At 40.8% G+C, this 22119-nt stretch overlaps 1 protein-coding gene across 4 annotated transcripts in view; it reads left to right on the top strand.

Annotated features, from left to right (window-relative positions):
- The window catches only part of Pcsk5 (proprotein convertase subtilisin/kexin type 5), a 405046-nt gene that overhangs the window by 250334 nt on the left and 132593 nt on the right, over positions 1-22119 (top strand). For all 4 annotated transcript variants that reach the window (XM_029535426.1, XM_029535430.1, XM_029535432.1 and 1 more), the window contains exons 13-16: positions 3933-4069; positions 8712-8855; positions 15017-15119; positions 19714-19907. In XM_029535426.1, the coding sequence (XP_029391286.1) occupies positions 3933-4069; positions 8712-8855; positions 15017-15119; positions 19714-19907 (578 nt within the window). The remainder of the gene's footprint in view (positions 1-3932; positions 4070-8711; positions 8856-15016; positions 15120-19713; positions 19908-22119) is intronic.

The raw sequence follows: 22119 nt of genomic DNA, 5'->3' as shown, positions 1-22119 counted from the left end.
ACAGAGAAACCCTGTCTCGAAAAACCAAAAAAGAAAAGAAAAAGAAGGAACCAAGTAGTATGTTTAAATACCCAATATCATAAACAGTCTATCAAAGTTGAGCTCAGTGAGGGCTTGGAGCCATAAATAAGTTCCACCCTAAATTGTGAGGAAGCTCTTACAGAGTAAAAGAGAAGAGAAAGGCCTCCCAAGTACATAGGCTAATGTCAGACCAGAGTGATAAATACTGTTTGAATAGTAGACGGTGGTTCTGAAATTAAAACCATTTACAGTCTTAGAAATAATTATAACATATGGATGCCAGCACTTATAAAGTGCCTTGTTATTTAGCTGCCACACCTTCTTGGAAGCATGTTGTAGCCATGATATATTGACTAGACTCTTAAGTGAAGGAAGGGGGGGGGAAATCTTGTGCTAATTATATGAGTTATTTCCTGATGTGCTACACATAATGGCAGGCTCTTCTAACAGGCTTCATCCAAAGTAATTACTTTGAAAACCACTCCTGAGCATAGAGCTGGGGCACCGTCTTAATAAGTGGGTGCAATTTGTGCCAGTTGCACCTCTCATTTCACCGAGCCCACAATTAGGAAGTCAGTCATGACAGAACTGACTTCTCTGCAGCAGAAGTGGATCTGGACCTGGTGATGAGCTACTCTTGGCTTTTAGCATACTGAGTGTGCTTTATTAACATGTCGCTGATACTGACAATGTCCGTGTGTCATCTGTGTCTGCTGCTAGCACAGCACAGGTGTGCATAGTGGACATTAGATTTCTTTCTCGGCGGGTTAAAGGGAAGCCCCTGATTTGGAATCTCTTTAATAGAGAGCCTGGGGTTTGCATCTGATTTATTTTATGGACAAATTTATTCCCAGCAATGCCAAACTAATCTATAAGCTGCATTAACTTTTCCTGCTTAAAGAAAAGGAAGAAATGCAGTTTTGATTACAGTGTTAAAAGACAAAAATTATCAAAATATTGAATCAAAATCAGACCATGGAATTTACATGTCCCCATTTTAACTACTGCTCCTCATGAGGCCCAGGTCAGACTCGAAATGCACGTGTCCAGTTAGCTGACACAACAGCCCTTATCTGTCTCTGTCCCCATCAACTCTCAGCAGAATGTCACCTCATGTCTCTCTGCATTTTCATCCCTCAATTCACATGACATCAGTGAACATCTCAACTCTTTGAAAAGTGAAGAGACCAGAAAACCATAACCATATATGCATAGACAAAGCAAATGCATATCTCAACTTTGAAACAGTTATTTGAATTTGATATTAGATGTATCTTTACTTGGCATTAAATCTTTGTTCCAAATAGGATCTAAAAATGACTGGCAGCAAAGGATTGATTCCAGAGATGGACAAGAAAGGACCACAGAGGAAGAAACCCAGGGCCTGCCAATGCAGCCAACCAGTAATTGACGCCTGAGCAATTAAAAGTTGACTCAGATTTTGAAAACAAGATAGTGGCCTCTAATGTCCTTTACAAGTTTTGATTTAAGGCTGTGAGCTAAATGTCCTGTCTAAACTGTTGGAGAAGAGTTTTCATGTTCATTCTTCCAGGCGTATTCTAAAATAGCTTAGTGCTGTGGTGCCCTCAAATCGCATAGTAAGCTCAACAGATCAGAATTCAAGTTAGGGAAGGAGTCCTTCTTACTGGTTTTTCTTCTCAATATAGTCCTTTTGATAGCCTCTGAGATAACTCCCAGTCCCTGCCTCAAAGTTGGTACCTTTCAATGACTTAAAGACATCCCACTCTTAAGAGTGTAAGTCAATCACACAATGGCCCAAAAAGTTCTTGGTGATATCTAGATTTAAGCTATAAACTTGTGAAATGAGCCTGTTGTTCAGTGGATTGTGGGATCTCCATTAACTACATCATTCATATTTTACTGAGAGTCAATTACTATGGGAAAGAGCTCTTGCTTAAAAGATACCAGCAAAGAAACCAAGCAGAGTGTTTGATGTGGGCCCCGTTGAGATGCTAACCAGCTCTCTGCTGAGAGTTAAACTTCATAGGTAACTCATGGGTACACTAGACAAAGACAGCTTCACATTAGGTTTAAGCATAATTGCTAGCCATTCACTGCAATAGAGAAAGTATCGAAACATATTTGCATACTCCCAAGAACTGAGCTATCCTCTAGTAAGGGGCTCCATTGACCTGTCCTTTTCAGGATTTCTGAAATTAATTATTGACTGAGAAACAGTTGGAGAACACTGCTTGGTTTCCCTTTTCTTCCTTGCAAAAAGCACTGGAACACGTAGTGGTGATTTTACTGTCCATCGCCTTTCTCAGAAAGATTGCTACGTTGGCCACTTAGCTACCCTCAGGATCCAAATGCCTGCCAATGAACACGGCAGCTTTGGAAAACAGCTACCATTGGGGAGGGAATCTTAAACACAGTGACTAGGTATATTTTCCTAAATCAGGTTTCTAACATTAGTCTTGAAGGAAATGGGTGCAGTTCTTGTTGGTTTTCTGGAAATACACATTCTTCTGCAGAGAAGATCTGCATATAGCCACTGGTTTACTTAGCAAACAAAAAGTGAGCAAGGTGGCTGGTGAGATGGCTCAGTGGGTAAGAGCACCCGACTACTCTTCCGAAGGTCCGGAGTTCAAATCCCAGCAACCACATGGTGGCTCATGACCATCCATAACAAGATCTGACACCCTCTTCTGGAGTGTCTGAAGACAGCTACAGTGTACTTACATATAATAAATAAATAAATAAATCAAAAAAAGAAGTGAGCAAGGAGAGAAGAATCTGACCATGCACCTTCTAGGACTTGTATGGCTTGAATCATGCAGCATGTAGGCTTTGTATCTGGCTTCTTTGTGTCGAGTGATGTTTGGAAAATTTGTCTGAGCATGTCATAGTTTGTTTATCTACCGGTTTATGGGGTAAACTGTAAAGAGGACTCAGAAGTTTGGAGCACTTGCTCTCCAATCAGAAAGACTAGAATTAGGATCCCAGAAACCATATATCAAGCCGAATATCTCAGCAATGCCTATAGCCCAGCTCCAAAGTACATAGAGACAGGAGGATCACTAGGCTTTCCGACTTCCAGTGTAGCTGTGAAAAATTCAAGTGCAGGCTCAGGAGGCTACCCTGCCTCAAAAGGGATAAACCGAGAGTAATGGAAGCTAGCACAAGCTTCTGCCTTCCATGTACATGCACGCTCATACGAACATGCACAAACACTTACACAGACCACGAATGAAGAAATCAATCTGCCAGTTGGGGGTCATTGAAATCGGCATGCTTTTTAAAGAAATTTTTTTTTTAATTTCTGTATATGCATGTGTTCCTGTATATATGAGTTTATGTGCGCCACAGGCAGGTAGATGTGTCTAGAAGTCAGATGAGGATCCCCTGGAACTAAAGTTAAAGGCGTATGGTGCTAGGGACCTAACCTGGGTCCAGCTGTTTTATAGGTTTTGACAATTATGAACATTCATATGGAGTTCTTTCTGTAGGCTTATGTTTTCAGTTCAGTTGGATAAATGTCTAGAAAAAAGGTGGTTGAGATTTATGCATAGTGTTCTTTGAACTTTATTGGAACTCTAAAGCTGTTTTCCAGAACTTGGGCACCATTTTTGCATTCCCACCCCAACCCCATACGTTCTCCCTACATCCCTGGTATAAGAGACCATCATTGCTCTACACATTCAGCTCTTTACTATCAGTCTTGTGAATAGAGTCTTAGCCTATTTTCCTGGTCCCTAAATAGCTAGCTTCTTTGTTGTAGAATAACGATGCTCTATGTGGGTCCCGCCATTGGTGATGTCTAAGACAAAAGACAACTTAGTGTGTGAACATGGATGCTGATAAATACAAAGATTACTAATCATGCTTTTGGCTCTACTCTCAGCAGATTTTAATTAATACACATCAAAAAGAATCTTATGGTTTTTCAGGCTATTTGATCATTCCATGGAAGGGTTTAAGAACTGGGAGTTCATGACTATTCATTGCTGGGGAGAACGGGCTGCTGGGGACTGGGTCCTCGAAGTTTATGATACTCCATCTCAGCTGAGGAACTTCAAGACGCCAGGTAAGAAATCAGTTCAAATTAACCCACTTGTGTTGTGGAAGAAAATGGTTAAGTATATTTGAGCAAAAGAATTCTCCATGGTTGCCTTACTCTGGTTGGTTTTGTTATAACAACAATCTGACACTCCACTTCATAACGAAGAACGTTTTTTAACGTCACTGTTCTGGAAGTTCCTTTAGCAGCCTACTCTCCGCAGAACTCATTCACCCCTTCAGGATCCACTCACTGAGAGACCATCATTAGTGTATTAATGGAGCTGGAACCCCATAGCCTAACTACCTTCCAGTAGGCCCTGCCTCTTAAAGGTTTCACTACCCCAACTGCACTGCGTGTAGAGCAGGCCTTCAGCACATCAACCCCTGAGGGACAAGTCACAACCACGTCCTGAGCATCTCTGTATCAGCGGCACCATTATGTGTGATACATTTCATACACTCTGTAAATTATCTGCACATCTTCCAGTCCTCAAGGTAGGGCAGTAAATGGGATCATTTTAAAATATGAAATAAAAAATAAACATTTAGGCATGGATAAGAGACAAATCCCTCAGAAGTGCATCTGGCCCACTTTCTGTAGTTTGTGAAAGCCAAGCTTTGTTCACTTGCATGCTTTAAACTGCGTTATAGGCACATTAATTCACACACGAAAAAAGGGTTAGGTTTGCCCTATTGCTACTTTTCTTGCTTGCTTTTTGTTTGTTTCTCGATTTTTCATTTTTCATTTCAGAAAGACAGTGAGCTTAGGCTGAACCAACTAATCAGGTTACTACCAAGGGGAGGCGGGATGATGGTATTCTTTCCTGAATGAACCCAAAAGCCAAGGAAAATGAAACTCTTTTTGATATATAGTATGAAAATAATGATAGCCAGGATAGTTTCTGGCCCTCTAAGATCCCATAGTGCACCACATCAGCTGACCCTCCTTCTGTCCATATATGAAGCTTCTTTGTCATATTCTAAGGAAATGCACATAGAACGAGAGATTGCATTGCCCACAATAAAGCCCTCCGGGCAATTATTTGCCTCAGAAATGAGTCAACTTACTAATAAGTATACAGCTTCCCACCTACACTACAGTCCCTTCTACAGATATCAGGAGTGACAACCTTGGTGCTCTGTCCATTTGCAGAAGGCTCATTCCTGAGAGACACTTCAGGACTTATATCCAACTCCAGCCATGTACTGACTCAGAATGGGATCGCCCAGATCATCCATAATCATAACTCCCATTCAGTGAGATGTATAAAGCAGAGGTGGTTCTCAGGAGAATTTGGGAATGAAGGTCACGTTCACCAGCACTTTACCTGCCTCTTGAGGAAGGTTATTCATTCTAAGAATCCATTTTGACCATTATGTTTTATAAATCTTTCTCCTCAATTATTTGGTGTACACAGCTCCAAATAATCAGAGTGCCACAATACAATAGTAAAGTCCTGACTTTAGATCCCAACACCCACATAACAAGCTGGGTACCCTGGCACATAGCTGTAACCTCAGGAATAAACGTGTAGGCCCCACTCCAAGGAGGAGCAAAGACAGGAAGATGACTGGTGTTTGATGACTGAGTAAACTGGGTTCAAAGCCAGATCCTATGCCCAAGGAATAGGTGCAGAGTGACAGAAGACAGCACACAGCACCCTCCTCTTGTAACTGCTGCTGTGGTACCTACAAGTAAATAAAATACTTCTTTAAAGCTTTTTTTTTTTAATAAAAATTGGAAGTATCACCTTCCCCCTCAGCATGCTGTCTGAATACAATAGTGACCAGTTTTATCCAGAGATCAAATGTTTGTTCCACAAACACAAGGTTGCTATTAAAGACAGACCCCCAAACCACAGTTCTAGCCACTTAGGTTTTTTCTTAAGCCACTTGATTCCTAGGACCCTCTCTTCCTTTCTTTTTCCTCCTACTCAGTGTTCCTGCCATGGGATACATAACACTTAGAAGTGAGAATAGCATAGTGAATGGGTTGTGCTTCTACAGCTCCCAGCAGCTTCCAGATGACCCATCAATATGTGTCACTCCAGGCCCTGAGGTGTCAAGAGATTCTGTAGAAACAAGTGTAAGCCATGTGGCAGTGGTATATCAAAGAGAAGTGTGGATACAGACAGCACGTTGTCTGTAGAGAACTTGAGACAATTTTAAACTCAGTAAAACTACCTGTGTTCTTTATCATCGACAGGTATGAGCAATTCATCACCTGAAGGGCTCCCAGTCCAGGCACCCATTTAGGGAGTTGCTATAAGCAAGAGTCCTTCTGCCTTGGAGGAGTTAAGAGTCTCCCCAGAGGCTCCCTTGGCATCTATGTTAAAAGCGCTCTGAAGTAGCTCGGATTTGTTTTGGCTTCTCTCTGTCTGTGTGTTCCAATTGTTCCATATCCTCAGATTCAGCCAAACCTATATCAAAAAAATATTTAGAAAATGATTGCATTTATAGTACATGCACTGGCTTTTAATTCCCTAAACGATACAGTACAATAATGATTTACCTTTTAGTTGGGAGCAGGAGTAATCCAAAGATCATTTGAAGTACACAGGTAGATATCTGAACGTTCTAAGCAAATTTTCGATAAGGAACTTGAGCACCTATGGTTTTTCTATTCATAAATGTTGGAACCAATTCCTCACAAATGTTGAGGGACAATTGTATTATGTAAACATTCACTTTAACCATAGTCAATACCAATCAGATATGTTCTTTATATGCCTTATTGCTCTAATAAAACTATATGGTCTTTTATAGCCTTCTTCCCATTCTTTGCTGTTAAGGTTAGTCATATCTCTGATGAAGGATTTTTCCATTTACAAATGTATTTTTCCATAATCATGTCCTTGTTTCTATCACACAAAGTCCCATGGTAGATTTCTCTGTTTATGACTGGTGAGGGATTTCTCTAGCTGATGAAATTTTTGTTAGGTGTGTAGAATTTTTCTATCCAGACATACAAAATCTAGATGTTCCTGGTGCCACACTAAGTTTAGATTTGTGTGTTTTCCCCTCCATTTAAAAAAAATCAATGCATATTAAGTGATTAACTGAATGAGGCATGTACCTCTAATCACTCAGGGACTACAGTAGGAGGACCGGAGCAAAATCGAGGCCAGCCTGGCCTGGGCAATGGAAATAGAAGAGGGAGGGGGAAAGGAGAACAGACTATAGTCCTGTTGGAATGTCCTTAATAGTAGTCCCCAGACAAGGGATAATCACCTTTGAGGCAACGTTCTGAAAGAGTCCATGGGATACATTTTTAGATCCAAATGTTTACAGGTGGTGGAGAAATGAGATGACATCCTTGTGTTGTGCACTCCATTAGAATTCTAGCGGAGTCCTGTGGAAAGGGCGATTTCTCCATCACTGCCACCTCAAGGTCATCAAATACATCACGCATATCCAGTGGCCATTCTTTTCCTGCCACTAAGCAAAGTTTTCATGCATGCTGCTTAAAATTCTGACACAGGTAGCCTTCAGCTCGTAAAAAGCATAGGCATTAGCAAAGAAAAGGTAAGCCAAGAGCAAACTGCATACAAAACAACTCTACTAGCTCAACACATAGATCTGAAGCACAAAGTACACCCCAGAAGTATCTATGGGTCCGAACTTATGGTGGCTCAGCACAAAGCATTAGACTTGGGGCTGGCAAGATGGCTCAATAGGTAAAGGTGCTTGCTATCAAGACTGACGACCTGAGTTCAACTTCTAGAATTCCCACGGTGGAAGGAAAAGGCTATCTCCTGCAAAGTGTCCTTTGACTTCCGTACGTACCCATATGCATTCATATTTAATTAATTAATGAAACAAAGATGTTTTTATTTTTAAGAGATTATTTAAAGATCACATACATAAAATGCATTCAGAAGAATATTAGTCTTATATTTTTTAGACTAATAATGTGTGACTTTTCCTTCAGGAAGGTGAAGAATGTTCCATTCACTTCTAAATGATGCACTCATAATAGACCAAAGAAACAATTCTACCCAGGTCTAGCTTGATGAAGCATGGAATTTATTAGGGTAACTTTCAGGAGCATGCATGAGGAGCCACCCAGAGCCCACGGTGTCTAGGAAAATGTTCTGCAGTAAAGTAGTTTATTATCCATGCCCATGGATTTATGGCTCAGTACCCATCTTGAGGAACTCAATTATTTTAATTAATTTTAAATCATTCACATTTAATTAGCCAAGTATATCTAGTGGCTATTGTATCAGAAAGCACTGTTTTCAAAATCATATGTCTATAAATACTGAATACTAATTCTGGAATTAGATGGCACAAATACTTTGTTTTTTCTTACTCACAGATCAAAAACATCTAAAAAGCTTGAGTGATACCTTAGTATCTAGAACAAAGCCTCCTGCAGACAGCTAGTATTCTCTTAAATAGTTATAATTTGCAATTCATCCCTTGATCCAGTGGTCTGAAGTTGGTTTATGTCTCTGTCTTCTTATTGTGGGCGCTCAGGGAATGTATGACATGTGAACTGGGAAATCCTTATTTCTGCAGACAGTATAAATGTCCATTTCTTAAGATTCCTATCAACCTTACCACGACTCCACTATTGCTTGTTCTTGTTGAAAAGGACTGACTTTAGGAAGCTAAGGGGCTAAGAGAGATTTTCTGGTCACTCTCGGTTACTGTTTCTCAAGGTAAATTGAAAGAATGGTCTTTAGTCCTCTATGGCACGTCCGTACAGCCATACTCCCCAACCAACGAGTTCCCCAAAGTGGAACGCTTCCGCTACAGCCGAGTGGAAGACCCCACAGATGACTATGGTGCTGAAGATTATGCAGGTGAGTTGGGCATAACCTAAAAAAGGTTGGTCATATTCCTGGCATGTAAAGTAATATGATGTAATTGCTATAAAGTATGCTTTCAAAGATGTGGTATAATATTCATAATATTCAGCAACTGTCCATGGTCTGAAATATATTCTTCCTCCTACAAATATGTGTGTATATTAGTTTACTAATAAATTCATATATTTAAATATCTGTATATATTGTCTATAGAGTAGCCCATTCTGTGACTACAGAGTGATATATTTTATTGCTTAGAATTATACACTATTTTAAACAGGTTTGAAGAAACTGGTTTTCTGTCTTTTCATGTGTATTAGTGAAGGTTCACTAGAGGGACAAAACTTACAGAATATAAAATGAATATTATATACAACAAATATATGTATATAAAGAGAGAATGAAAAGAGAGGGAGGGAGAGAAGGAAGGAAGAAAAAAGAAGAAAGGGAATTTATTAGAATGGCTTATAGGCTGTGGTCCAGCTAGTCCAACATGACTGCCTATGAATGGAATGGAAAGTCCTAGAATCCAGTATTTGCTCAGTTCATGAGGCAGGAGTCTCGGTTGGTCTGCAGCAAATGCTGCAATCCCGAAGAAGTAGACTCTAAAGTCAGTGAAAGAATAGACTTGCCAAAGAGACCAGGAGCAAGTTTCTTTCTTCCATATCCTTTATATAGTCTACCCCTAGAAGGTGTGTTCCAATTAAAGGAGAGTCTCCTGACCTTAAAAGTTCTGGATTACAAGTGTATCAGCCTCAGAAGATCCAAACTGAAATGGGTCTTCCTACTACAAATGATTTTATTAAGAAACCAATCCCTCACAGGTGTACCCAGCCACATGGGTTTTAGTTCCTTCCAGATGTAGTCAATGATAACCAAGAAGTGTCATCACAGCATAGATCTTAAATTGTTTCTTTGGACAGAATTTTGTTCTGAGATTCCTGCTACAAAGTGGGTGATCAGTTTGAGGATGTGGAACCCTCTTGTCACACGGAATTCCCGGACAACCATTCCAGGCTACACAGGCCAGCTCCAGATGCTGACAGTGCTCATTCTTGCCCGCTGTGACTAGAAAGAAGAAAATGGACAGGAAAGGGGAATATTTTTAAATCTTTATAGCTTTGGTTGCTAGTAAGCCTAAAAGTATCTTCTCTGTAGTTCTCAAGATACACTGCTACATTGCTTTACCCATTTTCTACTCCAGGTTATAGCCCGTCCCTTCTCTGTCTGTAAGACTTTAGTAACTTGAAAACCCTTAGAGTATCGCACAACTCCTGAAAACATACCCTAGTTATCCTTCTGAAAGGCGGCCTTTAATTTTAATATGAGTTATTTCACAGAAGACACTAGTAGAGGATGGAGGATGTGGCTTTGTTTTATATATATATATATATAATTTCCATCACTTATTTGCAGAAATCTTATCCTTTAATATCAGCTAAACGTCCACAAATTTTGTCTTAGTAATCTCTTTAGGTTTCTCCAATTGACTGTTTCCAACTGGATTGCCTTGCTTTGCTCTTGTGTATAGGGCAGGTTAACTATTTTTTAAACAATTACATATAGTTGACTGAGCAGTTGTCCCTTTTATCAACTCTGATGCTTTCTTTACAACAATATAGTGAGTTCTTGTATCAAGGTCTCTGGGAATCCACTATTTCTAAGTCATTAACATGATAATTTGTAAAGCGCTATCTCCTGTTGTACTGTCTTTTTCAATTTCAGTTCTATGAGGCATTTTTCGTTTTTTCTTTCCTCCTCCTCCTCCTCTTCTCTCCTCCTGTCGCCCCTTGTTTTCCGTGACTATGATAACATGAACAGCAACTTGGGAAGAATAGGCTTTATTTCCGTTTGTAGTTATGGCCCTCTGAGAAGGGAAGTCGGGGCAGGAACGGAGCAGAGGCCATAGCAGAACACTCCTTTACAGGCCTGCTCGCCAGGGCTCTCTCAGCTCCTTTTGTCACACCGCTCAGGCCCACCTCCCAGGGGTAACACCACCACAGCGGCCTCAGCACCCCCTCATCCATCAAGAAAATGCTGCATGATATATCCACGGGCCAATCAGGTTTAGGCAAGTCTTCAACTGAGGTTTCCTCTTCCCAGATAATTCTGCTAGGTCAAGTTGGCAAAACTAAAATAAGTAGCCTCCCCCTCCTCTTCTCTCCTCTTTTCTGTGCTGAGGGCCTGTCCCACTCTGACCTGTACCCTGCCTTCAACCCCTGCAGTCGATTTGAATATTTGTCAAACATCTACTTCCAATTTGTACAAAGATCTTTGAACTTCTGTTCTTCATAGGAAATTTCAAATGGCCAAAGTTGCATTTTAGTTTCCCATTTGAAGATAATTGGAATTTACACACAGTCTCATGGGAGGACTTGTTTGTTTTTTATTAGTCTTTCCCTATGAAACAGAACATGCCTCATTTTACTGAAATTCTTTAACTTGGTGTAATTCTCTTCTTATTGCTTGTTCTACTTTGTTAATTTGTGTCTTGTTGCCCTTGTCTTACAAAATATTCCATTTAGGCGCTCGCTCACCCCACTGCATTTTTATCTGATATCTGTGCATGTTACTACGTTTCTCTAATTTTCATGCTTTAAAGTCAATTTTCTAAAATTGTTTATTTACTTTTTTTTCAGGCAACCAATTCTAAGGGCATCCTGCCCTTTTGAAATATGCTGTATAACATTATTTGCCAAATATTTGCCTAATGGAGAAGTGTTTATAAATAGAAATTTAATGTATTTTTAAACAAAAAGTATTTTGTTCCTGTAGTTCAGATATTCTTCTCTTGACACTGAGATAAATATGTTTAATTAAACACTTGATAAGAGCATCTTAAATGTTCAGTAGGTTCTTCTGCTGTAAATAGGTAGTATACTGAAGTCAATAACATGCTTGGATAATTAAGACCAAATGAGCTAACCAGAACTAGATTGTGTCAGATTTCGTCCCATCTTGTTTTGCTTTGAGCTTGTCATGTTACTGTTTGTATCATAACTAGAAACCATTTTATCTTCAATGACAGGAGAAAGTGTATCCAAAGTCATAAATGGAACACAGTAGTAAATAAGCTATTATTCTTTCTTATATCACAATTTTGACAATTTCAAACTCAAATTTGGTAATAGTAAAATCTGAACACAATAATACACCCGACTGTTTTCTGATCACATTTCTAAAACCTTGATGTTGACACTTATAAGAGAACAAAGACAATTTTATGTCACCATTACCTTGAAATTCACAACACCAGATTGCATCTGGGACAAATTAAGGTTATAAAAGAAAGAGCATTACATGCAAACCTGTCATATGGAGCCCATTGGCATGTATTGCAAATACATATTTGTAGGGTTATTTTTAACTTATAAAACATCATCTAGTGAACATTTTGGGGTACCTATGACTCATTTTCTGTGCAAGCATGTGCGCCAGCGTGCATGTGACCTTTCCTAGAGGTGTATCTGACTGGAGCACTAGTGACTGTGTCACTGAATCTCAAAGACTGTGATACCCACAGCTGCCTTAACTCACACAACACAGCCATCCATCCCTCCCCTGGTATACAGTGCTAGATAGCTGAACTGTTCCAAATTGTACTAGCTGTGAAATTTAATTTGGAAATCAATTTAAGGCTCTTGGGGAAAGAGAAATAAACAGTGTTGTCAAATGACTCTTGCAATTAATCAGGAATGCCTTCAAGCCCTTAACATTTAAAATCACTTATTCCATTCAGACCACGAGGACATTTCAAATACACAGTCTGCTTCCTTTAGACAGATCTAGACCAGACCTCTGGATGTTTCTTGACTCCATCTTTACAAGTTGGGCAAACCATTGTAACTCTTTGAAAATCAGGCACTCTTCAGTAACTCCTACATTGTTTTCCATGTCCTTCCACCTGAGTTCTAGCATTTATGTTTTTGTGATTTCAATAAATAAAATAGAACCTAATTCTATAATGACTAAAAGAGACACTGGGAGGTTCAACAGTAAAGCGTTTTGATTAACACAAGTAGAATTCAAGAACTTCTGATTCCCTTCAGCTACATTTTTGCATATCTCAGGAAATCATTTATTGGCATTTAAAATCAAAAATTTCTGGATGGTCATTCCTTCAGGCTTTGCTACGAACTTTGTCTCTGCAACTCCTTCCATGGGTATTTTGTTACATTCTAAGAAGGAATGAAGTAGCCACACTTTGGTCTTCCTTCTTCTTGAGTTTCATGGGTTTTGCAAATTGTATCTTGGGTATTCTAAGTTAATGGACTAATATCCACTTATCAGTGAGTACATATCATGTGTGTTCTTTTGTGATTGGGTTACCTCACTCAGGATGATATCCTCCAGATCCATCCATTCGCCTAAGAATTTCATAAATGCATTGTTTTTAATAGCTGAGTAATCTGCTTGTGGACGTTGTACATCGTGGTGCGCACTAGGCTCCGCACCACGATGTACAACGTCCACAAGCAGTACACCATTTTTTAATAGGGTTATTTGATTTTCTGGAGTCCAGCTTCTTGAGTTCTTTGTATATATTAGATAATAGTCCCCTATCAGATTTAGGATTGGTAAAGATCCTTTCCACCCCATAAACAACCACCAAACCCAGTCACTAGGTAGATGCCAACAAGAGCCTGCTGACAGGAACCTGATATAGCTGTCTCCTGTGAGGCTCTGCCAGAGCCTTGCAAATACAGAAGTGGATACTCACAGTCATCCATTGGACAGAACGTAAGGTCCCCAATGAAGGAGACAGAGAAATACCCAGGGAGCTGAAGGGTACTGAAGCCCCACAGGAGGAACATCAGTATGAACTAACCAGTACCCCCAGAGCTCCTTGGAACTATACCACCAATCAAAGAAAACACATGGTCGAACTTGTGGCTCTAGCTGCATGTGTAGCAGAGGATGGCTTAGTCAGTCATCAATGGGAAGAGAGGCCCTTGGTCCTGTGAAGGCTCTAGGCCCCAGTATAGGGGAATACCAGGGCCAGGAATGGGAGTAGGTGGGTTGGGGTGCAGGGGGAGGGGTAGGGGGAGGGGATAGGAGATTTTCAGAGGGGAAACTAGGAAAGGGGATAACATTTGAAATTTAAATAAAGAAAATATCTTATCAAAAATCAAAAATGTCTGATGGGAAGGGGCTTAAAAATTCTAAGTTCAAATATCTTAAAAGTTGGAGATCTGGAATAAAGAAGAGCTTACTGGAGTTCTTCATGCTGTTAGAATGTTCTGCATCAGCCACACAGTACAACCCACCCCACTGTCGTGGTTTGCTTACTATGAATTGTTTCTCACATAATACCAAAGAAAAGAGAACTTGAAGGCCTTCACCCCAAGTGTGGATATCTTTAATCTAGTTTGCAGGTTGTGTTCCAAGACTAGAGACTGATAAATTTGTGCCATATACTGCAATATTTCACGATGGCTGTAATATTTCAGAGACACTCAGTGGCTTTAATGATCTGAAACAAGACACATAATCTGCTCTAGGTATTAAATAATAAAGTTTTATTTCTTTTTTGTCAACAATGTAACTTCTTATTTTTCAGTAAATACCATATATTTTATTGTTATGCATAGCAACTACAATCATTTTTTCCTGATTAATTGTGAGAGTTATTTGACAACACTATTTATTTCTCTTTCCCCAAAAGCCTTAAATTGATTTCCAAATTAAATTTCACAGCTAATACAATTTGGAATACTTCATCCATCTACCACTGTATACCAGGGAAGGGCTGGATGACTGTGTTCTGTGAGTTAGGCAGCTGTGGATATCACAGTCTTTGATACACATTCTGTGTATCAAAACTTGTGATTTTGGTATCATAGTCATTTTACTATAGTGACCCTGTTCACTTGAATCTCAAATGCTTGCTGTTACTCCCAGAGCCCTGAGGCTACCATGCATGTTCTGAAGACCAGGCCATGCCTATAAATTATATTTTTGACTCCTTAGCAATTCATGTTTTGCCTTCAATCAAGAGTATAGTCTTGGGCTTATAGCTATATTGGCCATCACAAAGAGATTATCACTGCTTGGTAGCAAGCAGCTAAAATGTCTTATTAGAGATTTCAACTTCAAGATAAAGTTGACTTACTATGACCATTTTCTTTTTCCAATTTTGAATCTCTTCTTGAAAGGTCCCTGTGACCCTGAATGCAGTGAGGTTGGATGTGACGGGCCAGGACCAGATCACTGCAGTGACTGTTTACACTACTACTACAAGCTGAAAAATAACACCAGGTAAGAGACAAGCTGTGCTCTCCCATGTTCCTAAGCATGTCTCGTGTGTTCCAGCATGCTTGTGGGGCCCATCACAAGGACTATGTCTTGACAGCGTTGTATTCCCGGGTCCCCCCACAAGCTCTAAGAAAGGATGTTCCTGCTTCCGGCCCATAATGGTCCTGTCATTTATAAGAGTAAAAACCACACTGGTTTCTACAGTAAAATTTGCCATATTTATTAGTTGCTTTCGTCATCACTGGGAAAAAGCATCTGACAAAAGCAACTGAAGGAAGAAAGAGGTTGTTTGTGTTCGCAGTGTGAAGAGACGCAGGCCATCCTGGTCTAGGAAGCGTGGTGGCTGGGTCACAGGGGAGCTGGTCACATTGTGCCCTTAGCGAAAAATCAGAGCAGCAAATGCTGCCGTTTAGGTGGCTTTTTGCCTCTGTCCTCTTTGTCAAATCTTGCCTACAGTCAGAGTAGGTCTTCCCTCATAAGTTAAACCTCCCTGCCGATACCTTCCCAGACACCTCCAGAGGCAATCTGAAGCCTCTCCAGGATGATGATGGAGACTGACCATCACAGGTCTACTTCTGGTCAATTGAATACTAATGCATGTTGCTGTTAACAACAGTATTCAGACCCTCAAAGGCTCAGAACCATCTTTTAAACTGAAGTGCATCACATCCTTACATCTGTAAGAGTCCCCCCCACCAGTCTTTACAGATCTAAAAATGTTGCTCAAAAGCCTAAAATCTCTGTGCCTGTTACTTACTCTTAACTGGAATCCCTTACAAAAACTGGGTCCTACACGGCTAATATACAAGGGCATGGAATTCTGTTTCAAAATGGAAGAATTGGGGTATAGCAAAGAAAGATCAGACCAAGGACAAGATCAAAATCCAGTGGACTGACTCCTACTTCTCTGTCTGCTGTCTGGGTCCCCCAACAGCCTTAACGATGTCAACTCCTCCATTTCTGCCATCTGCAGTACAAGTTTCCCATCTCGTAGACCGGCTCCATCCATTGCCTATAGCTTTCTTTCATGAACATCCCATCCGTGCTGGCATCTCCAGCATCCTAGGGACTCCGTTCAGCTTAGTCCTTGTTTTCCTAGCTTCACACAGTACCTCTCAGAGCCTCCTTGCAGGGAAGATGACATTGCCTCACACTAATTGTCTCCAGTGGCTTTCTGGAATCTTGATGCAAGCCTCCATGACATTATAAAGCTTGCCCCCGCCCCCAAACCCAGCACTGTGAACGATACCATCAAGTTCTGCTGTGAGTTTGACACCCATTTCCCAGTCACAGTGGCCTCTGTGCCCTGGTGGTTAAACCCAGATCAAATTATGTTGTCTTCAGAAGGGCATCATGTCCACAGCATCCACAGGTCGGTCTGCCCCCTTTCAAGTAGAATAAGAGTGGGGCTATTCCCTAATGGCACCTTTCCTGTTGCCCCAGTAGGGGGTGTTTTAGGTCTCTCCTTCAGGACAGAGTTCTCTCCTGCACTCACACCTCAGTCCGCAGTTACAATTTTAATCTCTCTTCCTCTGCTTTCCCAGTCCAGGCACAGTGTTCTCATCTTTTCCTTCTCTCAATGTCGACCTAAGAGGAGTAAGCAGTAACCGTATAGTGGACATTAGGGTGATTTACAGTTTCCTCCACTAAAACTTTTTTATAATTGAGCCTCACTTAAATATTCAGTACATTGGGCACACAGTAATGGAACGGCCCTCAGGCGCAGATCACCATAAAAGTCCTTATTCCTTCTCTGAAACTTCAGGACCTGGCCTCCATTGCCTGCATTTCCCTCGACCTTTGTGGGTGGGCCCTAAAGTGTTCCTTGGAACATTCCCATGCTTCTGTAGCCTAAAGGTCCAAAGGCTCAGATGCTTCCATAGTCCTCTTACCGTGCTATGCACCACATCATCCAGGTTATTGTCGCAGAAGGCCTCACTCATGCTACCAATTTTCTGTATTCATTGCTTTTCTCTGGCTGTGACAAAATGCCTGTCAAAAGCAAATTAAAGAGCGGGTTGTTTTGACTCAAATGCACACTGAAGGGATATGGTTCATCACGGGGCTGTAGGCATGGTGGGGAAAGCATGAGGCAGCTGGCCATGCTGAGGCAGCAGATCAACATTGACTCAGATCAGTGTGGGTGCTCAGCTTCCTGGGTCCTTTCTCCTTTATATTCAGTCTAAGACCCAAGTCTATGGCGTGGTGCTGCCAGCATTCAGGGCAGGTCTTCAAGTCAGTCTCTGGAGAATACCTTCACAGATTTGGTGCATCTCCTAGGTGATTCCAAATAGGGTCAAGTTAATGCAAAATCTGTGCCAAATAACTGCAAATGCCTTCTTGCCTGCAGAGCCCTGATGAGGTGAGACCAGCTATGCCCTTAGCATGCTTGTCTTCTGTAGTTCTTTTCCCAATTAGCAAGTAAAAATTATGTATACTTATGGAATACCATGTGGTGTTGAGTGTTATACATTGTAGGATAACTAAAACTAATATCTATATTCTCAAACATGCTTATAATTTTTCTTATAATGGGAGCTTTTTAATTATTTTATTTGTTTATTAGATATTTTCTTTATTTACATTTCAAATGCTATCCCCTTTCCTCGTTTCCTCTCTGAAAGTCCCCTATACCCTCCCCCGACCCTGCTCCCTAACCCACCCACTCCCATTCCTGGCCCTGGCATTCCCCTGTACTGGGCCATATAATCTTCGCAAGACCAAAGGCCTCTCCTCCCACTGATGGCCAACTAGGCCATCTTCTGCTACATATGCAGCTAGAGACACAAGCTCTGGGGGTACTGGTTAGTTCATATTATTGATCTTCCTATAGGGTTGCAGACCCCTTGAGCTCCTTGGGTATTTTCTCTAGTTCCTTCATTGGGGGCCCTGTGTTCCATCCAATAGATGACTGTGAGCATCCACTTCTGTATTTGCCAGGCATTGGCATAGCCTCACAGCCAGGAGGAGGAGCTGAGGGGAGCTTTTTTTTTTAAGATTTATTTATTTTATGTATGTGAGTACATTGTTGCTGTCTTCAGACACATGAGAAGAAGACATCAGGTCCCATTACACATGGATGTGAGTCACCATGTGGTTGCTGGGAATTGAACTCAAGACCTCTAGAAGAGCAGTTAATATTCTTAACTGCTGAGCCATCTCTCCAGCCCCATGAGAACATTTTAAATTGACTTTCAAAAGCAATTTTCAAGTATATAACATATTGCTGTTAACTGTAGCAACCAGGATGTACAGTATGTGTGTTGAATTTAATCATCCTGTCTGAAGTTATGTGTGCTTTTTAGCCCATTAGTATTTGGTACACTGTCTGTGTAGTCTTCCTGGACATGCCAGTGCCTGGACCAGACGCATACTTTCTTCTCACATTCTCCAACATGCCAGACCATTCATGCTGGTCTATGTTCTTACTCCTACATTTTAGACACTGAGACAGAGCCTGTGCCTCTTACTGCCAGCATTCTGTCTATCTTTGCAGATGTGTCCCCGTGGATTCAAGCTACAAGCTAGTGCTTACCCACACAAAGCCCATCCAACCAACCCCATGTCCCTTCCAGCCCGGCCCACCTTCTCCATCCTCTTTCAGGCAAAACTGTGTTCTAGGAACAGTGCTCAGGCACCTTAGCAGACACAGCCAAGGCCAAATCCCTGTGGAAATCCATGCTGGAAGTCAGATACCTCAAGGAGATCAGTTCTCAGCCGATTCCATGATGATAGTATCTGTTACACTAACCAAAATGCCTGCTGCTTAATTGGTGCTCAAAAACTATTTAAATAAATAAATAAAGCCCTGTCTCTAATTATAGACATTTAAGGAAGTTGACTTTTTTTTTTTTTTTTTAAGAAAAGTTTCAGCTGGGCCGTGGTGGCACACACATTTAATCCCAGTACTTAGGAAGCAGAGATAGGTGGGTCTCTGAATTTGAGACTAGCCTGGTCTGCAGAATGAGTTCAAGGACATCCAGGGATACACAGAGAAACCATGTATTGAAAAAAAATAAGCAAAGAAAAACAAAGGAAAGTTTCTGGTGAACAAAATTATGTGTATGTGTGCCTGTGAACACGTATATGTGATTTTGTATATATACGCATATATATATATATATATATACGCATATATATACATATATATATGATATATATACATATATATCATATATATATATATGTATGTGTATATATTTATTTAGATAACAATATACCACATCTACCCACATGTACATATAAGGCACATGACAAATTATAAGTAGAAGTAGAAGGAACTACTTATTTTAATGAGCTTGTTCCATGAAGTTCTGGCCCATGTTTGTTTTCCCTCGGATCAACACCATAAGCCAGCTCTTGAGATTCCGATTCCAATTGTGATTCCTTCTGTAAAGCTAGGCCTTACCCAGAAGATCGTAGACAATGAAGTACCTGCTTACTGGATGTAGTGCTAACTGTGATGTTCCTTCATCCTGCACAAAAGGAAGCTTTACCAGACAGATGTGGTCCCTTTGATTGGTATTAGCATCCCAGTTGGAAACTAACCTTAAGGCCACAAATAAGTAACCATTTCTCTTATAATCCCACGATGCAGAATCTGTGTCTCCAGCTGCCCTCCTGGCCACTTCCATGCTGACAAGAAGAGGTGCCGGAAGTGTGCCCCGAATTGTGAGTCCTGCTTTGGCAGCCATGGTGATCAGTGCCTGTCCTGCAAATATGGCTACTTCCTGAATGAAGAAACTAGCAGCTGTGTTACTCAGTGCCCTGATGGATCGTACGAGGATATCAGTGAGTTGTTTTAAAATGTTTGGGTTTTTTTTTTAAAAAAGATACATACAGGTTTTCATTTGAATAACTCTATGCATACAATCTGGGTTTTGCTGAGTGCCAAACAGAACCTAGCCAACTCCTTAAAGAGATACTTTAGGAAGGGTTTTGTAGAGGTGCCTGTAACTACCTGTAGCAGAGGACCCTCACACTCCCTCCTCCAACAATGGTTTGCTATTAGATTCACAACATTGGGGATATCACTGCAGTTCTATTAAAGCAGGAGGATGAAACATCAAGTCAGCCAAGGGAAACGGGGACATCTAGAGGTATCTAGAACCATGCTTCAAGACAGTTTCCCATTTAAAACACATTGAATTTCCTAGAGCTAGTTTGTGATACCATGTGTGAAATGCTATATACAAGGGAACTCTAGTAGCGACTCCATGTCCTCAGTTACCATGAGCTGATCAAGTAGACACTACCTTCCTGGCACACACCATCAACCATGCTGCTTATACAGTTTCACAGTGTTAGCTAGTCTCATCAGAGAGATGGGAACCCTCTCTAAATCCAAATTCCTGGGCGCAAGCTGTGGGCCAAGCTGATAAGGACGGCAGCGAGATCTGCTCACTTCTCCGCATTAACCAAGTTGGCTTTTGAAATTATTCAAAAGCATGACTGTCCTATAAATGTAGACTAAACATGTGTCTGAGACATTTTAGTCATTAAGGAGTAAAGTATCTAACACAGTAACAAGTGAAAGCAGGTAGGGGAGAAGGGGTTGTAAGATGATCAAGTACTGTAGTGCCTAGGAAAGGGAAAAAATCTTTTTATGAAGCTGGTGAGAGGGCTCAGTGGTTAAGATTGTGGTAAGAAGGTAAGGCCCTCCAGGAGACCGCAGTGACATTCACAGTAGCTCACAACCACCTGTAACTCAGGGGAATCGGTACCCTTTTCTGGTTGCCAAGGATACCTGCATTCCAGGTATGTACCAACATAGATAGACACATAATTAGATAGAAAGATAATAAGTCACCAAGAAGGAAGGAAGGAAAAATAGAAGGAGAAAAATAGTCCTTTTGTCGAGTTACAAATGAAAGAAAGTTAGACACGGCAGTACTGGTAGGTGTGGGGAGGGGTGTTTGTTTCTTACACCAGAACATTATCACTTTACTAAACACCAACCCACACACTAATGTGTAAGTTCTCAGAGACTGTCCTTTACTGACATAATTAACAAAGAGGCAAAACACAAGGTAACTAGACTTGGGTCACCCAGTGCTTCAGTATGGCCCTCCCGGAGCTGTGGGTATCTCTGGCTTTGTTTCTGAGTTCTAGATAATTTGTCTCACACCACAGTCTATTCAAAAATAGCATCTGTCTACGTAGATCAGGCCCTCTTTCCACTTGGAGTAGTAAATATGGATTCTGCTGAAGTTCTTTTTATTAAATCCTTTATTTATATATTTACACTCCAGATTTTATTCCCCATCCAGGAAGAAAATTTAGAAGATAAGAAGAGTCATAAGAGATCCATAGAAATGTACAGCATTTCTTAGGGAGCCTTGAATATGCTGTTGGATGCTCCATTGCTCATCACCCAACAGCCGTTCTTCTTTGAGGAACTGGGGAGCAGATACTTAAGAAGATATCTGGTCACTTCCACCACTGTATAGCATTGGCTCAAGTGGTCACTGTGTCATTCCTATTGCCTTTGTTACAGTTTCCCCCTCAACTGAGGCCACTTACATATAGCACAGTAATCAGGCTCTGTAATGATAGTGGCTACTAATAATTACTGAGAACACAGGCACAATGGTTTATAGTTGACCTTCTCCCCTTGAAATAATTCTATTAACTTGCCAAGATAAGCTAATAGGTAGAGTTCATGCTAATCTTCACTCAAGAGTGTAGAGATGCTGACCTTGCCCACTAGAAGAGCTGACATCAGAATGCAAATCTAGGGTCTGTGACTTCAGGTCCAAGGCCAGAACATTAATGTACTTAGTGTGCTTAATGTCACAATGGGATCTGCAGTGTAGCTTTGTATTTCTTGCTGGAAAATGCAGAATACCCTGTATGTCCATATAGGAATCCATCCCCATGTAACCTTGATGAACATCCACACTTAAAGATCAAAGAGAGATGAAGCCTATAAACGATGTTTCATTTGATCTTCTCTCTCTCTCTCTCTCTCTCTCTCTCTCTCTCTCTCTCTCTCTCTCTCTCT

This window comes from Mus pahari, chromosome 1 (assembly GCF_900095145.1).
Source record: "Mus pahari chromosome 1, PAHARI_EIJ_v1.1, whole genome shotgun sequence".
Taxonomy (NCBI): Eukaryota; Metazoa; Chordata; class Mammalia; order Rodentia; family Muridae; genus Mus; species Mus pahari.
This window is presented reverse-complemented; position numbering and strand designations above follow the sequence as displayed.